General features: G+C 40.0%; 1 protein-coding gene across 14 annotated transcripts in view; it reads left to right on the top strand.

The window, feature by feature from the left end:
- The window catches only part of RALYL (RALY RNA binding protein like), a 629,175-nt gene that overhangs the window by 451,630 nt on the left and 161,232 nt on the right, over positions 1-16,313 (top strand). Inside the window, exon 1 of one of the 14 annotated variants that reach the window (XM_038392753.2) lies at positions 2,583-2,736. The exons of 11 other annotated variants lie outside the window; for them this stretch is intronic. In XM_038392753.2, coding sequence (XP_038248681.1) covers positions 2,700-2,736 — 37 coding nt within the window. In that variant the 5' untranslated portion in view covers positions 2,583-2,699. Of the gene's footprint in view, positions 1-2,582; positions 2,737-16,313 lie in introns of those variants that run through there. 2 more of the 14 variants (XM_043507668.1, XM_043507670.1) reach the window with 2 other exon arrangements.

Below are 16,313 nucleotides of genomic sequence, written 5' to 3'. Positions count from 1 at the left end.
GCATGTAGCCGATCCGTGACGGCTAGCAGCAAATATTTCCAGTGGCTGGAGATGGGGCACAGATAGGGAGGGCTCTGGATCATGACAGAGAATTCTTTTCCAGGTGACTGGTGGCTCTTGTCGACATGCTCAGGGTCCAACTGTTGACCAGGAATTTTCCTGCAGGTCAGATTGACAGAGAACCTGTGGGGTTTTCATCTTCCTCTGCAGCAGAGGGCACAGGTCACTTGCCGGTTTAAGCGAAAGTAAATGGTGGTCTGTAACTTGAAGTCTTTAAATCAATAACTCAGCCAGCAGTTATAGGTGTATTACATAAGATAAGAGATCTCTCTCCTGCCATCCATCTCCACCCTCTGACAAAGAGAGGCTAGGGACACCATTCCTTACCCATCCTGGCTAATAGCCATTAATGAACTTAACCTCCATGAATTTATCCAATTCTCTTTTAAACCCTCTTATAGTCCTAGCCTTCACAACCTCCTCAGACAAGGAGTTCCACAGGTTGACTGTGCGCTGAGTGAAGAAGAACTTCCTTTTATTTGTTTTAAACCTGCTGCCCATTCATTTCATTTGGTGCCCCCTAGTTCTTACATTATGGGAACAAGTAAATAACTTTTCCTTATTCACTTTCTCCACACCACTCATGATTTTATATACCTCTATCATATCCCCCCTTAGTCTCCTTTTTTCCAAGCTGAAAAGTCCTAGTCTCTTTAATCTCTCCTCATATGGGACCTGTTCCAAACCCCTAATCATTTTAGTTGCCCTTTTCTGAACCTTTTCTAATGCTATTATATCTTTTTTGAGATGAGGAGACCACATCTGTACGCAGTATTCAAGATGTGAGCATACCATGGATTTATATAAGGGCAATAAAATGTTCTCCATCTTATTCTCTGTCTTTTTTTAAATGATTCCTAACATCCTGTTCGCTTTTTTGGCTGCCACTGCACATTGTGTGGACATCTTCAGAGAACTATACACAATGACTCCAAGATCTCTTTGCTAAATTAGCCCCCCCATCATAATGTATGTATAGTTGGGGTTATTTTTTCCAATGTGCATTACTTTACATTTATCCACATTAAATTTCATTTGCCATTTTGTTGCCCAATCACTTAGTTTTGTGAGATCTTTTTGAAGTTCTTCACAGTCTGCTTTGGTCTTTACTATCTTGAGCAGTTTAGGATCATCTGCAAACTTTGCCACCTCACTGTTTACCCCTTTCTCAAGGTCATTTATGAATAAATTGAATAGGATTAGTCCTAGGACTGACCCTTGGGGAACACCACTAGTTATCCCTCTCCATTCTGAAAATTTACCATCTATTCCTACCCTTTGTTCCCTATTTTCTAACCAGTTCTCAATCCATGAAAGGATCTTCCCTCTTATCCCATGAGGACTTAATTCACGTAAGAGTCTTTGGTGAGGGACCTCCTCAAAGGCTTTCTGGAAATCTAAGTGCATTATGTCCACTAGATTCCCCTTGTCCATGTTTGGTGACCCCTTTAAAGAACGCTAATAGATTAGTAAGACATGATCTCCCTTTACAGAAACCACGTTGATTTTTGCCCAACAATTTATGCTTTTCTATGTGTCTGACAATTTTATTCTTTACTATTGTTTCAACTAATGTGCCCGGTACTTACCAGTCTGTAATTGCAAGGATCACCTCTGGAGCCCTTCTTAAATATTTACTTACATTAGCTATCTTCCAGTCACTGGGTACTTTAGTTGATTTAAAGGACAGGTTACAAAACTATAGTTAAGAGTTCCACAATTTCACATTTGGAGTTCTTTCAGAATTCTTGGGTGAATGCCATCTGGTCCCGGTGACTTGTTACTGTTAAATTTCTCAATTAATTCCAAAACCTCCTCTAGTGACACTTCAATCTGTGACAATTCCTCAGATTTGTCACCTACAAAAGATGGCTCAGGAGTAGGTGAGTGAGGTTCTGTGGTCTGCAATGTGCAGGAGGTCAGAGTAGTTCATCATGATGGTCTGTTCTGGCCTTAAAGTCTTTGAGTCTGAGAAAATAATTCAGAAATAAATACCCAAAGCAAGATGGGATTTTTAGATTCTGATCATATCTATTTGGTTAGCATACTAACTCTTACAAAACTTATTTGTATTCATGAAGGGCCCAGTTTTGTAGTCCATATTCCTAAAGCAAAAATTCTGTTAATTTAGCCTAATGGTAGTTTTGCCAAGTCAGCAATTGAAGTTTGGGTGTACAATATTTCTAATGCCTTACATGCATATTTTGCAGCCTCTCAATGAAAAGTTAGTTTTTAATTATGCATACAGGTACTTATGCAAGATATTTTCCATGTACCTCTCCTATTTCACAGAATCTTTCTTGTCAAACTATTAAATCATAAATTACTGCATTCTTAATGCAGCACGGCTTAGTATGACACTTTATCCTATATGGATTGTATTTGAGGTTCCCTAATGTTAAGGAAAATAAAGGAAGAAATTCATTTGCTCTCTAGGGTTCATGTTAGAGAAAATAGTTAGAGCCAGTAGCATCTCCCCTGGATTTTACAAAAATGGTATTACCCTGGCTTTCAGTGAGACATTGCTGGTTACCTTCTGTCAGTGAGCAACTGTCTCACTGCAAAGCAGAAGCACAGTCCCCTTTCTTGTGTCCGTGTTCAAGGCAGTTACTTCTTAGAGAGAGAGGAATTTCTTCACAATGACTATGTACAAGAGCAAACGCAGAAACCAAAGATGTAAGTAAAACCTGAACTTTTTTTTTTTAAATATATCTGACCATTGAGGGGGGGAGAGAATAAAACCCTCCAATGTATTACTTTTTCCCCACAGTAGTTAACACCAGAACAGCAAGAGTGGTATTTGCTACTCTTTATGCTACAGTATCTATTTGTTAAGTGGATGAAGGATCTTAGAAATTAAAAATTAGCTCTTGTTACTATGGAAACCCTCAGTAAGTGACTGCTTTATAAAATCAACAAAGAGATTAAATGTAAATTGAGTCTAGCCCTGGTGTCCTTTATTCAGAGCATAATGACTGGATAGTTATATCCTGCACCTTGACAGGGTTAGCACATTCTCACCTTGTGAAAATTTTTTGTAGATTTGGGAGGTTAGAGGTGCTAAACTTCAAAAGTGGTCATTTTCCACAGTTACAATTTGTTCTGTTGGAAGAAGCTCCTGTAGTTTAAACACATACTATTAGGGGAGGTCATAAGTAATATGTTTAAAAGTAAAAATATCCTGAATTCTCATCAGCATACTAAAGGCCAAATTTTCCACTTAGAGCCTGTTTGGTTTCTTAAAATATGGCATTAGCTAAGCAATTTTAGTAACAATATTAGACACCTTTGCATAATGTTCTGGAGGAGTCAAGCCAAATCAAAATGTGATGTCATGGGTTAGGCTGTAAAGTATGTACTACTGAAAGTACTAGTAAAGTGAGACCAAAAAAAAAAAAAAAAGAATAGGTGGGGAGGTATTTGGGACTTGGGAGGGAGATATTCCATTTAGAAAACCTGCGTGGAGGGAGTGTGGGAAAAGCAGCAACCAAAATTAAAGCAAATACGGAGGCTGTTCTAACAGGAGCATTGTTACTCTTAAGCGTTTAGGGCTCTTTCCAGTTTTTCCACTGAATGCCAGTTTTTGGCTCTCAGAGATGAAGCTCTGTACGGGCCTTGTAGTTTTTCTTGTATCCCATAGCCAAAGTGACACACTGCATGTAAAAAGTTTCAGTGAGACATCTGTCTGTGGCTTCTAAAACCTCAGACATAGAGGTCCATCTCCCCCTTTTCACATTCTCATGAAAAGACCCACCTTAAACTTTGTCCTGGTAACTTCACGAGCAACAAAATAGACTGTATAATTGAATTTGGTTTACTGCACCCATAACAGTTTCCGGATTCTTTTCTTTCTTCTTTAGTGTGCCAGTTAAACACAAATATGTTTATCACAAGATCAGAAGCGCTTTCATGCAAATGCAAAGCCTCCAAATATGTCAGATGAACCTTGGCATTTTACAACACTGTACAAGTGGCAACATAGGATTATTTTTTAACAAAATGAATCTTTTCATTCAATCACCTTTCCCTTCTTCGTAGCTTGAACAGGTATATATTTTATGACAAATATTAAAAAGTAGATTATTACATTAAAGGAAGAAAGAAGTAATGGATGCAAGAAACAGATTGAATGTCTGACAAATTTCTTTTCCTTGACATCGTTTAATTTTTGCAGTGGAACAGCAATGATGGTTTCAGTTTAGTTATTATGTAAAGACTGGTGCAAACTCCAACAGTAACAGCCGAGAAGTCCTTCTGTTGCCAAAGTTATTGTCTTGTGTTCTCTTGTGCTCCTGTTTAATTTCAGTGCCCATGTGAATGTATCTATGTGGGTGACCAGGTTTTCATTCTTCTATAGGCACAGTCAAAAATAGGGAGGTAATTTAGGGATGGAGGAAAATATTCCAAGATATTCATGGAAACATTGTATGAGACCCAAATAAGGATATCTTTATGAAGTGTACTCAGATTTCTTTTTGATGAAGGAAAGTCTGTTTTACCAATAGGAGGAAATTTTGAATTGCAAATGAGAGGAATCAGAAATATAATTACAACAGTGGCTGTTGGAATGATTTTGCTGAAAAACTAAAATAGTTGGTTTGTAATTTTAATAAATGCTAATAAACTGCTGTTATAACTGTTTCCATTATGCTAAACATCTATTGTATTATAACAGGCAATTACTACCTTATATTTAATTAGAATCTGCAAAATGTCAATATAAAAATCTTAGAGATTTTGTGTGAGTGTGAGTGTAATTTGGGAGATTCTGATACTTTCTCTAATCTTACAACTCAAAAAGCTATTTGAAAGTTACAATGCATATAAATGATTGTTTTGAAATATCACAAAGGGGTATCAGTACTAACTAGGTTACATAGGAATTTTAATCCTTGACTATCAGTTTTTCTTGGAGAACACTTGCAAGCAAGCAAAATACAGATGTTATTCTTGAAGCCAATTTTGGTAGCACTAAAAAAGACAGATGTATTAGAGAGTCTATTCTGAGAATAAATTGGAAAAAAACTGACATTTTCTTCTGAAAATGTTTTGAACATCTGGCACAAAAGGCAAGTGAGCTTTGGGGCTTTCATTAATTCCGGCTTCTCTGTCTGCTAAATGGTGCACATAATTTTCAGCATTGCTTTGTCAAAAGCTTCTGAAAGTACAAAAAAAAAGTGCAATCATACAAAAATTGTTTGCTACAAACTATTTAAGAGCACTCTTATTCAGAAAGGGAGACAGAAAAATGGAGCCATTTGCAAGGTGCAGCTGTTTTACCTTTCTGGCACTTGTATATAACTCCTTTTAAGCTTATTTGTACTTCATTTTGGATGCAGCATTTGTTTACTTAATTCTAATCCACCCAACAGTATGACATTCTGTATTAGGGTAGCTTTTGTTGTTGAATTGTGTTACATCAGACTTTTGGAAACAACCCTGTTGAGATCAAATGAAAAAAAATCACAGTATATCATCTTAATTCTGGATTTTACTCTGACTGCATAAAATGGCATAGTTTATGCAATTGTAATAGTGACTGTCTGAGATAATGTAACAGAATGAAACTATAATTTTGTGAATTACACATAGTTCATTTCATAATGAGATTACAACTAGTGGGAATTAGACAAAATACTACTGTAAACTAGAAACATAATTTCACTAAATATAAAAATTTGGTAATATGTGCATGTATGATATATATGTATACATGTTTAGTGTGCATTATCTGCACCACACTAAGGATACTGAATAACTATTGGGTTAGATTCACACTCTCACTTGTGTTGCCTCAGTGACTGAGTATATTGATGTATCTGACCCATTATACTACAAACTCCTGCGGGAATTCTGCACCACTGCACGATGCAGAATTTAATGCAGGAATTAACGTGCATGCGGAATTTCCTTTCCCACACAGAAATGGGCCGCAGTGGTGGTAGCTACCACTAGGGGCCACTGGACTCTGCAGAGCCCAGCTCACACATAGAAGACACTGCAGCGGGGTGGGAAACGGAGCTAGAGGGTTCCTGGCAGCCACAGTTCCCAGCATGGCCTGAGGGAAGGAGAGGGTGGTGCACAGGAAACTCCATGCAAGACTGTTTCTTCCTCTGGATCCCTTGGTGATGGGGGGAGGGGGGGGGGAAGGAGAAGAGCATGCCGGTGTCTGGGCCAAGGGTGCCCTGCAGCTGGGCCCTGGGGAGGAGGGAGTGTGGATATCTGGGCCAGGAGGGCCCAATGGCTGGGCTTGGGGGGGGAACATGCTGCAGGTATCTGGCTGGTGGGGTGGCCTGTGGTTTGGCTCAGGGAGGTAGGGGTTTGGGTGTATTGGCTGGGGGGGGTACACATGTGGGCTCTGGAGGGAGGGGGCAGAGAAACAAGAACTGGCTTGTCATAGGGGTTTCTTTAACTCAGCTCCCAGGGGCATTTTTGTGTTTGTTTTTCTGTATTGTTACAGACAGACATACTAGCTGACAGGTATTTTGAAATAAAACTACCAAAATAATTGAAACTGGTGTGACTATGTAGAGTTATTTTGACAAATAAAATTGGCAGAATTTTAAAATATTGTACACAATTTTTTTGGTGCAGAATGCCCCCAGGAGTAACTATAAACACTGAAATTTTGGTAAACATTTCTCCGTCTAAGATAAGTGCTTTGGGGGGACAGTTTAAATCTTAGACTAGCCTCCTCTGAAGCTGCTGTTAATGATGAGAATAGTCTTTATGGACCTACTCTCATATTGCTTGGGGAGATGCAGGACTTCTTCATGAAGACTGATGCTCTGAGTCTGTGGACAGTGGTCAGATTGGCTGTTGCAGGGATAAAGACAGCTGTCTCCTTAGACAGTGCTGTTCATCGGCAGTTAAGATATACCTTAGCTATAACCTACCCAAACTTTAAGGATTATGCCATTTGAGGTCAGGGACTTATCTGTTGCCTTCTTCAGTTTTATTTTCTTTGTCCTTGGAATGTCCATCAAATGACAATGTCAACATTAGAGTCTATAGCAGGCTGTGACGGGGTGCATGCCAGGCACTGGCGCTGGTAGGGTAAAAACCAGCCTAGGGAGGCTGAGCAGCAGGCAGCCAAAGGAGTGGCTGCAGGGGAAACAGCCAATTAGGATGGTGGCTGCAGACAGTTAGGGCGGCAGCTGGATCAGCCAATCAGAGCCTAGCTGGCCCATATAAAAAGGAAGCTGCAGACAAAAGCAAATAAGTCTGCTTCAGGGAGCCCTAGGGAGAAGACTGGCTTCCTAGAGGGCTCCTGGTGGGCTGCCAGGACTTACAGGCTTGAGTCCCAGGGAAGAGGGCAAAGGAGTGGGAGCCAGAGGCAGGTGCGGAAGGAACTGAGTCTGCATGGAAGTGGCCCAGAGAACAGAGACTGGAAGGAAGAGGCAGCAGGAAACTGCTGTTTGCAGGGTCCCTGGGCTGGGGTCTGGAGTAGTGGAAGGGTCTGGGCCGCCCCCACTAGCTGCTGAAGGAGCGGCCCGGCTGTGGACTGCCGAGCTTAGGGAGTCTTTCATGCAGGTCTCAGTTCATGTGGACTTGCTGCGAGGAGTGGCTAGGCTCTTCTTGGAGAAGTCTCCCAGAAGGGGTGGAAACCGGATGGTGACATGGCTGGAGTGCTGTGCCATGAAGCTGATGCTGAGAGGAAGGAGCCATAACGGGTCTGCAGGCAGAGGTGAGGATGGGAGAGATACCACCACCCAAGGGTACACTCAATGTGGCTGAGCTAATTCCTGAAATGCCCAGCAGGAGGTGCCAGTGAATGACCCCATGACACAGGCAAAGTCCAAAAAGTTGGTTTGAAATATTAGAAAGTATATCCACTTATTTGATTCATAACAGCAACTTTGGATATCAGGCAGTTTCAGGGGATGAATGACAAAAGCTCAAAGTCAGTAAGAGTTATCTGACTGATTTAAATGAGCTTGGAACTGGGCCCCAACTGAATACCTTTTGCCAGCAGACCCATTATTGTTATAATTAATTAGAGTTATGTGATAAGCAGTAATTAATATAATCTGTGTTGTGCTTTTATGAGGCCACTGTACATATCACCTGTTAGTGCCTAAAGCTTTGTACAAGATTCAAACAATTTTGCAGACTCTCTCGTCTTTGTTCAAGGTCCTTGTTCTTGGATAGTTGCAGAGTGAGAGGTCTTCCCTTCCTGGATATTATCTACATACTGTATGGACTGTCATCCACAATGATAAAATCATAATGATGAAGTTGAGCCTACAGTTGAATTGCTGATGTGAGAAGATTGCCTGTCAGCCTCTCAGCAATACCCATGATACCAGTTGACTTTATTGGGAAAAACAAACGAACAATGTCCTACCTTATGCATGTCTCCATTTTAACTGAAGACCTTTCCAGGTGGCCTGATCCTATAGGGGAATAATTGAACAAATGACAGGCAAAGAAAAGATTATCCATCTTGTGTCATACCCAATTAATAGGGCTGTCTATTAATCGCAGTTAACTCACGCAATTAACTAAAAAAAATTGTAATTAATCACAGTTTTAATCACACTGTTAAACAATAGAATACCAATTGAAGTGTATTAAATATTTGGATGTTTTTCTAGGTTTTCAAATATATTGATTTCACTTACAGCACAGAATACAAAGTGTACAATACTCACCTTTATTTGGTTACAAATATTTACACTGTAAAAATAATAGTATTTTTCAATTCACCTCATACTAATACTGTAGGGCAATCTCTTTATCATGAAAGTGCAATTTACAAATGTAGATTGTGTTACATAACTGCACTCCATAACAAAACAATGCAAAACTTTAAAGCTTACAAGTCCACTCAGTCCTACTTCTTGTTCAGCCAATTGCTAAGACAAACAAATTTGTTCTTATTTACAGGAGATAATGTGGCCCACTTCTTATTTAGAAAGAAAGAAAGAGGCATTCACATGGCACTTTTGTAGCTGGCATTGAAAGGTATTTGTGCCAGATGCACTAGAGATCCATATGCCTCTTTATGCTTCGGCCACCATTCCAGAGGACATGCCTCTATGCTGATGATTCTTGTTAATCAATGTTAATTAAATTTGTGGCTGAACTCCTTGGAGGAGAATTGTATGTCTCCTGCTCTATGGTTTACCCACATTCTGCCATTTCATGTTATAGCAGTCTCGGATGATGTCAGGGTTCCCTCCCGACTCTGAACTCTAGGGTACAGATGTGGGGACCTGCATGAAAGACCCCCTAAGCTTATTTCTAGCAGCTTAGGTTAAAAACTTCCCCAAGGCACAAATTCCCTTCCTTGTCCTTTGACGGTATTGCTGCCACCACCAAGTGATTGAGACAAATTCAGGGAAGGGTCACTTGGAGCCCCATCTCCCAAGCCTCTTCACCCCCTTTCCTGGGGAGGCTTGAGAACATATCAACCAATTGCCTTTAATATAAGTACATACCGGATGTATTATCTTTAGGACACTGAAAATCAGGTTCTTAAAAGAATTATAAAGTAAAAGAATCACACCTGCAAAATCAGGATGAAGGTAACTTTACAGGGTAAATAAAAAGATTTAAAACAGGATTCCCCTCTGACTCTGCTTCCCATTTACAAAACAGGAATGAAATTACTTCTTAGCATAGGGAAAATTCACGAGCTAAAACAAAAGATAATCTAATGCATTTCCTTGCCCTTACTTACACTTTCTGTAATTTTAGATGGATTATTTCAGGTATATTTTCAGGAGATATGTTACCTGGTCTGTCTCTCTCTTCCCCCCCCCCCCCAGAGTGGGTACAGACAAAGAGCACGAATCCCCCCCCCCCCCCCCCGCAGACTTGAAAGTATCTTCTTTCCTTATTGGTCCTTTTGGGCAGGTGCCAACCAGGGTATTTGAGCTTCTTAACCCCTTACAGGTAAAGATTCAGTACAGCTACTCAGGAGGGATTTTATGCTACCCTTTTCTATATGTTTATGACAGATGACCCCGCACATGTTCATTTTAAAAACACTTTCACTGCAGATTTGACAACACAAAGAAGGTTCCAATATCAGAGCTACAGCACACGACCCAAGATTTAAGAATCTGAAGTGCATTCCAAAAATCTGAGAGGGACGAGGTGTGGAGCATATTTTCAGAAGCTTTACAGCAACACACCGATGTTGAACTAATAAAACCTGAACCACCAAAAAAGAAAATCAGCCTTCATTTGGTGGAATCAGAGTCACATGATGAAAATGAACATGCATCAGTCCACACTGCTTTGGATTATTATTGAGCAGAATCTGTCAGCATGGATGCATGTCCTCTGGACTGGTGGTTGAAGCATGAAGAGACATGAATCTTTAGCCCATTTGGCACAAATATCTTGTGATGACAGCTACAACAATGCCAGGAGAACACTTGTTCTCACTTTCAGTTGACATTGTAAAGAAGTGGGCAGCATTATTTCCTGCAAATATATATAAAAACTTGTTTGTCTGAGCGATTGGCTGAACAAGAAGTAGGACGGAGTGGACTTATAGGCTCTAAAGTTTTACATTAATTTTTGAATGCAGGTTTTTTGTACATGCTTCTATATTTGTAGATTCAACTTTCATGATAAAGAGATTACACTGCAGTACTTGTATTAGGTGAATTGAAAAATACTATTTTTTTACATTGAAAATATTTAATAAAAATATAAACTGAGCACCATACACTTTGTAATTGAAAGCAACATATTTGAAAATGTACAAGACACCCAAAAATGTTTAAATAATGGTATTCTATTATTGTTTAACAGCGTGATTAATTGTGATATTTTTAATCACATGATTAATCACTATTAATTTTTTAGTCACTTGACAGCCCTACTAATTAGGACTGATTTTTTGGAAGGTTCTGATTTGTTTAACGCGGCAGACTTTTGTTTGTAATTGAACCTTATGGGGGGGGGGGGAGAACTTAGATTTCTCTCTGTTCTTCTGTTTATTCTGGCCTCAGGGCACATGCTGTAGCTCTTTCATGATACCTGTCAAATTCATTGTGTCTGACTTTGCCTTTGGGCCCCAGGTTCCATTGTCCAGTTGTGGAATTCCATCCATGCAGGGGAAGTACACTTACTGCAGAGTTTTGAGTAATACAAATTATCTAGTATATTACCTCATTACCTGCTGCAATATAAAATGCTGAAGTAACAAAAGACCATCATATTTATGGCTTAGTCTAGATGATTTAAAGGTGTTGATAGCATGTGCTAACTAATGTTTATTTGCTACACTGTCAAGTATCCTTGTCTTGTTGGGGAGAGAAGAAATTCTCATGCTGATAACACATGCTGACAGGCTACGTAAACTTCCAGTTTGAATGCACAGTGTGTACCAATACTACCAATACTTTGTTTGTCCTGTAGCATGTCGTCCGCTGTATTCATATGCTGCTATCCTGCTGCTCCTCTTGTTCACCCAAGTCAGCTGCTTCCCCCATTTATACACTTTTATGGATAGCATGGTCTGTCAACCAACCTGGTACCAACTATGCCTTATTATACCTTAGTGTGATCAGATCTTGCCTACTTCCATCTCTTCTTTGTCTGTCAGGGTGATTGCAGCACCCAGCTATAAATAGACAGGAAACTCCCCTCGAAGAAAGGCTATAACAAAGGATATGCTAAGGAATTCAAGAGCCTGATAACTTGACAACTAACTGATAGGGGGAAACTGTAGTCACTGACCCAGACATGTATATCAGAAACCTCTGTCCCATTCCATAGAATATCAGAGACCTGAAGAATAAGAATATATCTTCGGCAGGATACAGAGACAGCGCTCTTCATGTAAATCTGCCTTAGGTGGAAGATCACTCCACAATATTTCCAATCCCTGAACACCTTTTCAGGAAATAGAGTTCTGTGCAATTAAGTGGCTCAGTAATGAGGGTGAGCAAAAAGATATCGATCAGCCACATGAGTACAAAGGCTATTGAAAATTCACATCACATAGATGATATTATTCAAAGAATATAAATACTACTCAGTGTAGGGGATTATGCTTCTGAAATAGCATGCACTCTTGGCACAACTTGGAGGGGATGGAACTAGGAATTCATATTTTGACCTGAGAAGGCTCAGTGCAAGTACTTCTTTCAAATTACTCTTTTCTCTTTGTCACTGGTAATAAAACTTGAAACATATGTTCCTCAAAGAAATTCAGAGGAATAATAAACTAGATCTTTCTGATGCCACTTTTCATTTCATGAGCATCAGATATCAGAAAAGAAACAACCCACTGGTTCACTAAGTGGTACCAAAAGTGGTCTTTTTTTAAATCCCTAAATACAGGAGAGGTAAAGAACAAAGCCATTTGGAAATTCAAGTAAACTGAGTAGTTGCACCAGTACAGATGTTTGCCAGGCACAAACCTACCTACTTATTACAAATTTCATGACTGATGTCAAATTAAGTGATATTGCCAAAGCATACAGTTTGTACTTAGTTTATGAGCTACAGGTTGATTGCAGAGTTGTCTTTGTGTCTGGATATTAGGAGTGAGGGGACAGGAAAAGATAGACTGCATTCCCACTAACAAAAGTACAAAGATGAGTAGTTGGGGATCAGAGCCCCTTTTATGTATATACACAAATGCAAAGAGTTTGGAAAAGAGGTCTGTATCAAAAAATGCATGATTCTCAGGGTATGCAACAACACAGAAAAGCTAGACAGGCTTCAAGTTTACAAAGCCTACGACTAAAACACACTAACGTCAAGAATGAGTTGAGGTTTGGAAAAACTGCCTTATAGTAAAAGACTTAGAAAACTCAATCTAGTTAGTTCATCCAAAAGAAGCTTCAGGCGATTTAATCACAGTCTAACAGTACCTACATGGGACAAAATTTTTTGATAGTAGATTTCTGATTCTCTTTAATCAAGAAGACAAAAGCATAAAAAGACCCAGTGGCTGGAAGCTGAAGTGAGAAATTCAGGATAGAGATAAAGTGCAAATTTTTAATAATGAGGGTAATTAACCATTGGAACAACTTAGCTAGGAATGTGGCAGATTCTCCAACATTTGGAATCTTTACATGGAGATTGGATGTCTTTCTAAAAGAAAAAAGAAAATCCTAGTTTGAAATGTTATGACCTGTGTTATGCAGGAGGTCAGATTTTTGGCCTTAATATCTCTAAATCTATGACCTTCCCATGGTCTACTTTATTCTTTTAAGGCTCCTAGTTGCCTGGTTGACAACTACAAGGTCCTACCTTTTCCTCTAGCTTATCCTCTGTCTAGGACAGATTTGTAGTCCTATTCACTATATCTCCCATCAGCAACCAGTTTAGCTTCTTACAATACTGAATTTTCTTTAAACAAGTGTTAAAACATTTAACATTTTGTTTCAGGTTAAGGCAGTACTTGTGGATGTTTGGAGGTGTCATCATACTGACACCTGGACAAAAGGTTTCAGAGTAGCAGCCGTGTTAGTCTGTATTCGCAAAAAGAAAAGGAGTACCCGTGGCACCTTTGTTAGTCTCTAAGGTGCCACGGGTACTCCTTTTCTTTCTGGACAAAAGGAAAGGTGTTTGTAAAAACTCCAGCAGTTAAACCCTCAGGTTAAAATCTAAGATTAAGTCTGCCCTTCATTACATTACTTTCATACAAGTCCCAGTAAAGTCTGTGGGAGTTGCATGCTCCTTTATGCATGTAACATTTGCCCTATAAACTTGTTATAACCAAATGAGGGTATTTTCTGTTTTTTCTAACACTTGCCACAATCAGAAAGATATTGGAAAACTGAAATCCCTGCCTCGGTAGTGTCAGGAAGAGAGCAATCCTTCCTTAATACAGCATTAAAAGTTATCATTGGGAAATTAAACATATAAAAAGGCAATATTAAAGATATGGTTTAATAAATCCCATAAATATGACCTGCATCAAGCCATGACTAAAGAGAGGACTATGCACAGTCCTTGCATACTAACAACTTTATAAAAAAAGGAATCAAAGTTCAAAAATACATTCCAAATCTGAGTCTTATCTAAAATCTGATAAACAATTAAGTACACATTTACTGCTTTTAAAGCATCAGTCATGAGCCAAATGCTACATAAAATGAGGCCAGTGTTCCTGTACTGCAAAGGTGTAATTCTGTCCGATTCTTTGAGAGCAGAATCCAGAAATTATTTCTCAGTCATTTCTAGGCAAAACTCCTACTGAGGGACTGTGTAAGAGCGGGAACTGGCCCTAAGAGAACCTCATTTTTGGCAACTATAATTATGAAGCGAATTGTCAACATTTTGCTCATAGCTTCAGTCACTAAAATCACTTTTCCTATTTCACATTTTACTTTTGAAATCTTGCATGTTTTTGATCCTGTTATTCACCTAAACTTCTGCTTCCCTCTGTTCCATCTCAATCCCTGTAGGTAATACATTAAGCACTCTCATAGATTGTTTGCTTATGTTAATTGTGACTCAAGGTCATGGAATTTTCTGCCCTTGCTTAACACTAAAAAGATGTCTATTTTTTCTCCAAGCCTGAAGTGATCTCTGCAAGCTATTCTTTATTTTGTGTTTTTCTTCATTTCCTAGAGAGTGCCTGGGGCTGCTTATCACATGAAGCACTTTATAAGTTCATATTGTATTGCAAGGTTTGTTTTGACCCCTGGTGAGTTAGAAACTGCCTTAGAAAAACACCCAAACGTAATTCTTTAAATAAAATACACATTCTTCAATTTCCTGGGCATCTGTTTTATTAATAAGTTTCAAAGGCAATTGTATTGCTAACTGTGGAATCACTTCTGGTTCCATCATATAGCTAGGTCTGTGTGCGACTTGCTGCTTGGATGATATTTTGTGCTTAGATTATATTTTCTTGGTAATCACCTCCATTCCTGAAGATTTTGCTTACTTATTTTTAAAAATGTTTTGTTTTGCTGTGCTATTGCAGGACATGTTATTTCAGGACAAAACTGGAGCCTCTGTAGCAGTCCTCTTACAAACAGCAATCCTGCTTGATTCTCTAAAAGCAGCTTTTCTTCATTTTATGTGCTATTCTTTGTTTTTCAGGGGGAAAGCATAAACACTTTTCATCCATTATCAAAAACAGCCTGAAAGGGCAGGAGGAGGATAGAAGAATGTTTCTTCATTTGGCTTTCATGATTGGACCAAGATCATAAGAAAATAGCAGCATATTAGCATTGCGTGCTAGTAAAATGTGACCTCTGCCCCATGCAGCAGACACTGAAACTCCAGTGATGTTGCCCTGATAAGCCTTCCTAGTGGAGGTCATTTTAATGTATCTGCCTTTCACTGTTCTTCCTCTGTACTGAGTCTTGATAAAGCAGATTCATCCACAATAAAGATTGGAGCCAGGGCTGGCCTTAAACCAAATGGCACCCCAGGTGAGGAGCATCTATGTCCCCTATCCCCCATTTCTTAAGCTTCTGAATACCTTATTTTTATGGCATTTGTAGCTCATTTCATGATTTGCATGCATGATTATCCCTATCATATAAAAATCCATAAATCTGTATTTATTCATGCCTATAGCAAGGCAATGACTCACCAGTGCAGCACCTCCTGCTGGTTGTCCTGGGAATTAACTCTCCAGCCTCCAGAGTGCCTTCTGCAGGTTGGTATCTCTCCTGCTGCTGGCCCCCCTGTCCCTCCCAGACCCAGGTGCCCCTCTACATCAGGGTTCTGCTCCCAACAGTAGCCCACAATCTGTGTCTCCCCACCCAGGGGAACCCCCAACCCTCTATCACCACCTTCCCTCAGTGGCTATTGCCAGTCACCATGTAGGGACCCCCCCCCCCCACTGGAACAGACTGCAGTCTGAAAAGCACTCATCATCGGCCAGGAGGTTGGACCAGCTGCCTCGGCCTATTCCCAGGCTACACCTCTGTAGCCCCAGAACCTTTCCTGGCCTTTAGCAAGGCCTGCAGCCTGGGGGTTTTCCAGGCTGGAGCTCCCAGCTCCTCTAGCCCTTCCCCAGCCCTGCTCCATTCCAGGTAACCTTCTCTCCCAGGCAGCCAGGTCCTTCTCTCTCCACTGCTATAGAGAGACTCTCTAAGCTCCTGACTCACAGCCCTTTTATAGGGCCAGCTGTGGCCTGATTGGGGCATGGCCCCAGCTGTGGTTGTTTCCCCAATCAGCCTAGGCTTTTCTCTCAGCCCCAGCCCTCTCCACGGGCTGGCTTTTAACCCCTTCTGAGCCGGAACGGGGTGACTGCCCTGCTACTATGCCATACATAAGCACATTTTTTAAAAAATGTTTCCTCTAAGCTTATAGAA

Source organism: Dermochelys coriacea, chromosome 2, assembly GCF_009764565.3.
Source record: "Dermochelys coriacea isolate rDerCor1 chromosome 2, rDerCor1.pri.v4, whole genome shotgun sequence".
Taxonomy (NCBI): domain Eukaryota; kingdom Metazoa; phylum Chordata; order Testudines; family Dermochelyidae; genus Dermochelys; species Dermochelys coriacea.
Note: the sequence above shows the minus strand (reverse complement) of the source record. Positions and strands in the feature narration are given on the sequence as shown.